This window comes from Lynx canadensis, chromosome E3 (assembly GCF_007474595.2).
Source record: "Lynx canadensis isolate LIC74 chromosome E3, mLynCan4.pri.v2, whole genome shotgun sequence".
Classification (NCBI taxonomy): Eukaryota; Metazoa; Chordata; class Mammalia; order Carnivora; family Felidae; genus Lynx; species Lynx canadensis.
The window spans coordinates 24,065,021-24,074,447 of NC_044318.1; the positions used below are offsets into that span (position 1 = coordinate 24,065,021).

Below are 9,427 nucleotides of genomic sequence, written 5' to 3' on the forward strand. Positions count from 1 at the left end.
AAGAACGTTTGGCTCTCGTTGGGCAGCAAGGATAAGCCACCAGCTTGCTTCCTGGGGGTAGGGGCCGATGGCGCCCCAGGTCTTGCTGACTCCACACGCTGGAGAAGGGACTAACCACCCTTCTCAGGCAGGCCCTCCACTCTCCCTCTGACTCATCCTTCCACTCCAGAGGAGGCAAGACTGGGGGAGGCTCAACACTAGGGTTCCTCGTAGACAGATGGCTCAGACTTAGCTAATTTATTTAAGAAATTTTATTGCTCAGAACCTTCTCTCCTTGGGCAATGGCAGGAGCTTTGGAAACCAGTCCTTGGGGAGAGAGACAGAGGCACTAGGGTTGAGGAAAGAGTGTGGCACATTTGGTCCATTGTCCTGTGTGGGAGTATGGTGGGGTCAGGTTGCAGACTTTTATAAGGACAGAGACAGGGCCCCCTTGGGCAAGGCTCACATGCCAAAGCAGAGCATGAGGTCAGCCTGGCTTGGGTGAAGGCTCAGTGCCCCTTGACCTTGCCCTGGGGTTCCTGGACCTTCCGGAAGCTGAGTACCACCAGGCCCACATTGATGGCATAGGTGGTGATGCAAACGATGCACAAATCATAGAGTACGAAGAATAGGATCCAGGCCAGGTAGACAGAACCGGCAAGAGACACCAGGGAACTCAGCACCAGCAGGATAGATGCCCAGCGGGCCCGGAGGCAACCTGCAAGGCAGACAAGGCTCAGGCATGGGCTTCAGGGACTGGCCACCTCTAGAATACTGCCTTGACTTCATGGTACCACCTAGATATCAGGGGCTGCTGGGGAAGAATCTCCAAACTGAGAGGCTCTGATGAGCCTCACCAAGGCCTTGGTTCTCCTATCTGTTCATTGATCCATGGAACCCAAATAGTGAATTTTCCTGCTGAGCTCTACATGAAATGAAAGAGAAGCAGCCCTTGGATTCCTCCCAGAGAGTAACTTCTGAGTCTTTTCCATAAAACTGGGGTCCTAGGAAGACTTTAAGGGCGCTTTTGGCTCTGATAGTAAGTAAACCAAGTGAAACACTTGTTAGTTCCTGCCCACAGGGTGTTCAGTGATGAGTAGCTTGCTGTCAAGTGTCTGGGTCACCATGATTATAAGGAATGGGGATGGACTGGCCAAGGGGGAAGGGGCCGGTTAGGAAGAGGAGGTGGGGCCTGCAGGGAATGGGCGGGGCCACTCACCTAACAACAGCTGTAATGTGTAGAAGATGCAACCGAATATGCTATTGGATTGATTGAGGATGCTGTCCGGGCCAAGCACATGTTCCACCAGTCCGAACCCCCGGCCCCACCTGGTGGAGGGGAGGGCTCAGGTTAGGAGTGCCAACCCAGTGCGTCCTGGAGGGGTGATTTCCAAAAAGCCACCCAGGCTGTACTTTCCCTCCCCCCGCCCCACCCTGCCCAATGCCCTCCTGAGTCCAAGGTTCGAAGGCCTCCTGGCTAGCTCAGGATTCCACGTCACTGCCCCTATCCTATCCCCAGGCCAGGTCAGGCATGGCCATGGCTCCACCATACACCCCTCTTTTCATCCCAGACCTTCAGTAATTCTCAAGATGGCAAGGTAGGTAGAAGGGTTGACTTGGCTTTATATTGCTACCAGAGACTGGGAATCCACTGCAGAATCTCACTGCCCTGGACCTCTAAATCTCCAGCTCCCTGGCTACACACTCCCCTCCTCGAGCATAGCCAGGCCCTCAAGCATAGCCAGACCTAACCACCTTATCCTGTTACGGCCATCCCCAAGACCTCAAGACCATCATCAGTCCCTATACACTATCCCATTCCCCCTCCTGCCCGGGTACCGTTATTCCTTGGCATTAGGATCTACGTGCTTCTCCCTATAATAACCCCAGCGCCCGGCACTATCTGTAGCCCCAGCCCCAGGCCCCACACTCCTAACTCAGACACAAAGTTTCGCCAGGCAACGCCCCCTCGAGCAGCCCCGCCCCCATGCGTCCGCTCCCAGGGATCCCGATCCCAGGCTCCAGAATCTTTTGGCAACGTGGCCACTAGGACAAGCAGCCCAGTCCCCCAAGCCTCCCACTCCCGCTCGCACCTGGAGGAAAAGACGCGCGAACAGCTGATGGCGGTGCCCACGTCGCAGAGCGCGCGGTAATCCTGGTCCCGGGCGCGCGCCGCCTTCACGTGCAGTGCGTAGAGCGAGAGCACTAAGCCCGCGAGGCAGAGCGCGAGCCGCACCCATCCAGGGTTCTTCCAGGTAGCGCCCATGATTTACGGTACCCCTCCCGAGCGCCAGCCGGAGGAACAAGCCACGGAGCAGGGGCGTGGCAGGATGTGGCCACGCCCTCTCCCGCCCCTCTGACTGGGCGATTGGCCTGACTGGTCTCGCACTCCCTGATCCACTGGTTGTTCCTAGTACTTGATGGGCGTGCTGGCAAGGTAGAAAACAGGGAGGAATGCTGGGACTGAAAACTAGATTAGGGATTAGGGGTAATTACCGAGCACAAGGCCTGTCAGGCATGATGGGAGTAGTAGTCCGAGCGGCCGCAGCGCCTCAAGGGAAATGGAGTCTCCGAGTTAAAAAAAAAAAATTATATTAATGTGGCTAACAGTATAGCGCTTAGGCTATGCCAGACTCTGTTCGAAGCACTGGAACATCCAGGACCTAGAGACCAGCGGATCAGGGAATCCAGCGAATACTGCAGTCCGATCAAGAACCAGCATTTTCCCTGAAATTATTATTTCAGATACTATTAGCACTATAATCTCCAATCCTCAGTGCTTGCTCAACCATTCCCTCCTGCCTCATCAGCCCCTCCTGCCGACCAGTCTCTCTCTTCCTCAAATTCCCAGCGCCATCACCACCGCCACACCCTTGACATTATCCTAACCTCTGTTTTATTGTGGCAAAACCTGAGTCTGGATCAACCCAACAGTCCCTCTTTTGCAAGCCTTTGTTGGGTAGGCTAGCTGTGCTCTTTCCATCGCAATAATGGCATCTGTTGATGACCCATTTCTCCTATACCTCTTCTTCCTTTTCATCTGCATTGAAACTCGGTTCTCTTTCCCCATTTTAGAAACAGTGACAAATCTCCCTTCACATTTCAAGTTTTTGGGAAGATTTTACACTTCCAGTCTGTACTTCCTCACTTCTTCCTTGCAGCCCAGCACAACATAAACTAGCTCCTGCTCCCAAACACTCCCTTGACAACTGATGGCTGATGTCACCAGGATGTTAAATCCAATGGATATATCTGTATATATCTATATATGGATATATTTTCTAGTAATCTCTGCACCCAAAGTTGGGGGCTCGAACTCGCACTGCGAGATCAAGAGTCACATGCTCTTCCTACTGAGCCAGCCAGGTGCCCCTCCAATAGATATTTTTGAGTTCTTATCATTCTTGACCTCTCAACAGTATTAGTCACTGTTGAGCACTCCTTCCCAGGAACTTTCTCTGGATTCTGTGATATTTCACTTTCCTGATGGCTCTCCTCTCTCTGGGGCAGTTCCTTCTCAGAGGCACTCTTCTTCTTCTAGGCAGCATGGTGGTAGAATAACAGCTCCCAAAGATGCCCATGTTCAAATCCCTGGGACCGGTGGATATGTCAGATTCCATGGCAAACAGGAATTAAGGTTGCAGATGGAATTAAGGTTATTAATCTGCTGGTTTTAATAAACTTTTTAAAAAGTTTATTTATTTTGAGAGATAGAGACAGAAAGTGAGCAGAGGAGGGGCAAAGAGAAGGAGACAGAGAACCCCAAGCAGCCTCCATGCTTTCAGCTTAGAGCCCAATGTGGGGTTCGATCTCACGAACCGTGAGATCATAACCTGAGCTGAAATCAAGAGTCAGATGCTGAACTGACTGAGCCTTCCAGGCGCCCCTAATCTGGTTTTAAAATATTATCCTATGGGTCCAATATAATCACAGGGGTCCTTAAAGTGAAAATGGGCTGGGGTGGGGGGCATATGACTGGCTCAGTCAGAAAAGCACGAGACTCTTGATCTCAGGGTTGTGAGTTTGAGCCCCACCTTGAGTGTAGAGATTACAAAAAAAATAAACTTTTTTTTCAAAAGTGAAAAAGGGCAGGGGCACCTGGCTGGCTCAGTCTGTTGAGCATCGGACTTAGGCTCAGGTCTAAGATCTCACAGTTCATGGGTTCGAGCCCCATGTCGGGCTCTGTGCTGACAGTGAAGAGCCTGGAGCCTGCTTCAAATTCTGTGTCCCCTTCTCTCTCTTCCCCTCCCCTGCCTTGAAAATAAACATTTAACATAAAAAAGTGAAGAAGGGTGTCAGAGGGAGGTGGGACTATGGCAGAAAGGCACAGAGAGATGCAATGTTGCTGGCTTTGAAGATGGAGGAAGGAGGTCATGAAGTAAGGAGTATGAGTGGCAAAGCAGGAAGAGGCAAGGAAATGGATGCTGCCTAGAGTGTCCATAAAGGAACTGCTGACATCTTAATTTTAGCCCAGTGAGACCCATGTTGGACTTCTGAACTGCAGGACTATAAGACAAGAAATTCATGTTGTTTTAAGCCACTAAATTTGTGGTAATTTGTTAACAGCAGTGATAGGAACCAATAAGAGGGCTAGGACTTAGGCCTCTCTTTCTATTATCCTGTGGGGTCAGGTCGGCCCTGTTCAGTGTGGGAAGAGACTGCTGAGTGGTATGAGTACCAGAAGGTGGGAATCATTGAGGACACACTGCTGTTCAACAAATCACCACACAAAAAAGAATGGCTTAAAATGATAACAGTCATTTTATTTGCTCTTACATATTTTATAGGTTAGGAATTTGGAAAGAGAATTTTGGCTGAGGAGTCTGGCTCCCATATTTGCAGTCAGATGATGGTTAATGCTGGAACAATGAGAGATTGAAGTAGCTGAGGGAGAACCTAACAGTTCTTTCTCTCTTTTTAAAAAATTTTTTGATGTTATTTATTTTTGAGAGAGAGAAAGAAAGACAGAATGGGAGTGGGGGAGGGCAGGCTCCAGGCTCTGAGCTGTCCACACAGAGCTCAATGCGGGGCTCAAACGCACAAACCATGAGATCATGATCTGAGCTGAAGTCAGATGCTTAACTGACTGAGTCACCCAGACTCACTCTCTCTCTCTCTCTCTCTCTCTCTCTCTCTCTCTCTTTGTAGTCTCAAGATCCATGTAGTCTCTCTATAAGGACTAGTTTGGGCTTCCTCCCAGCATAGCAGCCCCCAGGCTACAATAGTCAGCTTTCAAAATTGCTCTGAATGATTTCCATTTTCTAGTATTCACACTATTGTGTAGTCTCTTCCCATGCTAGGCAGGGTTGACCTGAGCCTGTCGGATAATACAGAAATTATAGTGTGTCACTTTCACAGCTAAGTCATAAAGATATGGCAGCTTCCACCTTGCTTCCTCTTAGATCACTGGCTCTGGGTGAAGCCAGTTGGCATGTTATGAGGACACTTAAGCAGCCCAAGGAAACAGTCCACCTAGTAAAGAACTAAAGCCTTTTGCCAACAACCAGCATTAACTTGCCAAACATGTGAGACAGCCACCCTGGAATTGGATTCTCCAGCACCAGTCAAGCCTTCAGATGGCTGTACTTTCAACCAACATATTGATTGCAACTTCATGAGAGACCATGAGCCAGAACCATGCAGCTTAGCTGCTTCCAGGTTCCTGCCCCAAAGAAACTGTGTGACATAATAAATGTTTGTTACTTTGAGCTGCTATGTTGTGATAATAATTTGTTACACAGTGATAGTTGATTAATATAGGGCAGTCAGACTGCTTACATGGGAGCTTAGGATTCTAGTACAAGTGCTCCAGGGAGCCAAGTGGAAGCTGCATCATTTTTTATGATTTAGCTTTTATTTAAAACTTTTTATCTCTGTCCCAAAATAAATAAACGTGGAAAAAAAAACTTTTAAAGGTTTATTCATTTTTCAGAGACAGACAGAGCATGAGTGGGGGAGGGGCAAAGAGAGGGAGACACAGAATGTGAAGTAGGCTCAGGCTCTGAGCTGTCAGCACAAAGCCTGACATGGGGCTGGAACTCACGGACCGAGAGATCATGACCTGAGCTGAAGTCAGAAGCTTAACCGACTGAGCCACCTGGTGCATTTAAAGTCACATAGTATCCCTTTCACTATACAGAAGCCTCCTCAGTTCCAAAGGGAGGAACATGGAACTCTCTCTCTCTCTCTCTCTCTCTCTCTCAGAGATAGAGAGTCTCTCTCTCTCTCTCTCTCTCTCTCTCTCTCTCTCTTTTTTTTTTTTGAGAGAGAGAGAGAGAGAGAGAGAGAGAGAGAATCCCAAGCAGGCTCCACGCTCAGCACAGAGCCCAACACGGGGCTTGATCCCACAACCCTGGGATCACTACCTGAACCAGAATCAAGAGTCGGACGCTCAACTGAGTCACCCAGGCACCCCAGAACTCCATCTCTTGATCTGAGAAGTGTCAAAGTCATATTCTAAGAAGTTCATGTGGGGCGGACCATTTTCAGAAATACAAACTGCTACACGGGGCAACATTATTTTCTCCCCTGTCTTCTCTTACTTCCTGCAGGTCACAACTTCCAACCTCTGACCAGATCTGTCTCCTGGGCTCCAAACCCCAGAGAAACACCTCTTAGATGTCACCATCTGGATGCCTCATAGGCCAATGAGATGCAATGCAATGCACCCAAAAGTGAACCCCTTACATTTCCCCAAACCTGTTCCTTCTCTGGAGTTTCCCATTTTAAATATGGCCCCTCCATCCACCTAAGCCACTCCTCTTGGACTATTTTCTCAATCCCTGTAATATATGCAGACCACTACCCTGGTCCAAGCTACCATCACCTCTCACCTAGATAAATACAGTAGTCTCCTCACTGGTCTCCCAGGAATACTTGTCCAGCATCCACAGATTAATTCTCCATACTGCAATCAAAGTGATCCATTTAAAAAATAATGAGGTAGGGCACCTGGCTGGCTCAGTTGGTAGAACATGTGACTCTTGATCTCAGGGTTGTGAGTTCAAGCCCAGCATTTGGCCTGGAGTTTATTTAAAAAAAAAAAAAAAAAGATGATGTAGTTCTGTCACTTTCTGCCTTTAAGTAGTGTCCCATTTCAATAGCTCAGAAGATAAAGCCCCAAATCTCCTTCATTTATTTAACAAATGTTTATTGAGCACATGTTATGTGCCAGGGGATTGTGTTAGGAGCTTGGGATAAATTAGGAAACCAGACAAATAGTCATGCTTTGGTCTTACATTGTAGAAGAGGAGGAAAAAAGTGAGCAGTTAATATCATCCATACATAAAATATATGGTATGTTGTTAGTGATAAGTGCTACAAATAAAAGGTAGAGCAGAGTGAGGGGAATGGAGGTGACTGCAGTTTTGAACAGGATGGTCAGGGTGGGCTTCATTCAGTTAACATTTGGGCAGAAGCTTGAAGAAGGTGAGGGAGTAAGCTATGTGGATATCTTGGGGAAGGGTGTTCCAGGTAGGGAGAAAGCCAGTGAGAGGTTCTGAGGTGGAATGTTACTGGTATGTTTAGGGAGCAACAGGGAGGCCAGAGTGGCTGAAGCCAGTGCATGTGGGAGGAAAGGACAGAGAGGAAAGAGGGGAACATGTATTTTAATCTTTCTGTAAAATGAGGATAACAATAGTACCTGCCTCAGAGGGCTGTTACGAAGATGAAATTAATACACATAAGGCTCATAGAAGAGTGCCTGGGCAACGGTGAGCTCTGTATTATGAAACTCTAGAGTGTATTTCCAGCTTCCGCCGCCGGGTGGCAGCAACGAGTTAAGGCCGAGGGCTGGTCTAGCGCTCATGGTTAAAAGGGGTGAAGCCCTGCCAAGACGCCACCGGCATCTGTGCTCCGGTGCACGCCGCGGCCGCGTTGAGCGCCGAGTTCTGGCACACTGCAAGCACTCTGAGTCCTCTGCTTCTCTGCGCGTGCTGTCCCGCCCCCCCCCCCAACCCTCCACTCCACCCCACCCCCGACCGAACCACCCTTCCTTCTTCCTTCTTCCACCAGCCCAAGCCGTGCCTGCCTCCAGAGCTGAGTGACCTTCTGGCCCCACTCCGGGATATTGCCACGATGCTGGGAAAGAAAGGATGGGAATGGTGTGGGGATGAGGGGGAACAGAGGAAATCCAGAGACTCAGGGAACCTTATCCTCATGGTTATGCCCACCTTCCCCCAATTCCTCAGGCAGGTCAGCCACAGTGAAGGGTCCCACCTCTGCTGAAGTTTAAAGACGGACTTTGGGCTCCAAAGATGTTGCCTGCTTCACTTAACACCATATTAATTTAAAACTTAAAAAAAGGGGCTCCTGGGTGGCTCAGTCGATTGAGCATCCGACTTTGGCTCAGGTCATGATCTCACGGTTCATGAGTTCCAACCCCTCATTGAGCTTTCTGTTGTCAGCACAGAGCCTGCTTCAGATCCTCTGTCTTGCTCTCTGCCCCTCTCCCACTCTCTCTCAAAAATAAATATTATTTTTTTTAATATTTAGAAAATACATAACCACGGTAAAGAAAAATCCAATCAGTACAAATCCAAGTACACACAAACACACACATGCTGAAAAGTCTCTCCCCAATCATCTCCTGCTTGAAAAAAGTAATTATTTTTTCACTGTCTTTCTGCATTTGGTTTCACTGACTCCCACTCTCCCAATCACTACTGCCAGAGGGTTCTGTCTAATGAGCAGATTGAATTAAAACCCTCAGTGACTTCTTAGTACCTCAGGACAAATGCAGACTCCTTGCCCTTCATGATCTTGTTCTGGTCACCCCCTTGGACCCTTCTCCTTCCTAGCCTCCACATGGCTGCAGGTATATCCGCAGATTGTCCAGGCGATTCTCTATCCTGCCATACCCTTCCCACTCCAGCTTAGGCTCCTGAGTCCTACTCATGTTGTACCTGTACCAATGTCCCAGACCCTATTTAACGCTTCCATCCTGTGCAGCCCTAATCAGGATTAATGACACTGAAACTGTCTTTCTCTTTGGGGCAAGGAAGGGTCTACTTATTTGATTCAATACCCAAGCCCCTCTGCTGGCACAGAAAAGTTACCCAATCAGTGTGGCAGGTGTGAATGAATAATAGTAACATACCCACCACATAGTGCTAATCCCACACCTGGCACTGTTCTAGGCAATTTACATATATAAACTCACATATCCACACGACAACCCCAAGGTTGATACATCCTCGTTATACCAACATGGAAACTAGACCATTGAGCAGTTTAAGTAAGTTGTCCCAGCTAGTAAGTGCTGGGCTGGGGTTTGAACCAGCAGTTTGATTTTCCATAAATGAGTCAAGAGATGGAAGGAGAAGGTTGGGACAGCAGGGAAAGAACCCAGGTAGAATTTGGTCTGTGTGCTTTGCATCTAAGGATCTTCCCGCCCTCTCTCATTTCGCTCCCAGAAACCCCATTTTATGAAGCAGGAAAGAGAGACCCA

General features: G+C 48.6%; 1 protein-coding gene across 2 annotated transcripts; it reads right to left on the reverse strand.

Moving 5' to 3' along the window:
- Positions 1 to 233: 233 nt before the first annotated feature.
- Positions 234 to 2,397, reverse strand: VKORC1 (vitamin K epoxide reductase complex subunit 1). Of its 2 annotated transcripts, XM_030300490.1 has the most exons (3): positions 2,073 to 2,307; positions 1,199 to 1,308; positions 234 to 697 (listed from the first exon to the last, which is right to left on the reverse strand). In XM_030300490.1, exons 1-3 carry the CDS (start codon positions 2,243 to 2,245, stop codon positions 489 to 491), a joined length of 492 nt encoding a protein of 163 aa, XP_030156350.1. In that variant the 5' UTR covers positions 2,246 to 2,307; the 3' UTR covers positions 234 to 488. The 2 variants fall into 2 exon arrangements, with proteins under 2 accessions (XP_030156350.1, XP_030156351.1); XM_030300491.1 differs by lacking the exon at positions 1,199 to 1,308 and having other exon boundaries at positions 592 to 697; positions 2,073 to 2,397.
- Between the last annotated feature and the right edge of the window lie 7,030 nt (positions 2,398 to 9,427).

What these genes read in the sequence shown, in the direction of transcription:
- VKORC1 (XM_030300490.1), bottom strand. Translation starts at nt 2,245, where the DNA reads ATGGGCGCTACCTGGAAGAACCCTGGATGGGTGCGGCTCGCGCTCTGC. An exon ending in TCGCGCGTCTTTTCCTCCAG is followed by an intron (nt 1,309 to 2,072) that starts GTGCGAGCGGGA and finishes CCCCTCCACCAG; the next exon opens with GTGGGGCCGGGGGTTCGGAC. An exon ending in CACATTACAGCTGTTGTTAG is followed by an intron (nt 698 to 1,198) that starts GTGAGTGGCCCC and finishes TCTGCCTTGCAG; the next exon opens with GTTGCCTCCGGGCCCGCTGG.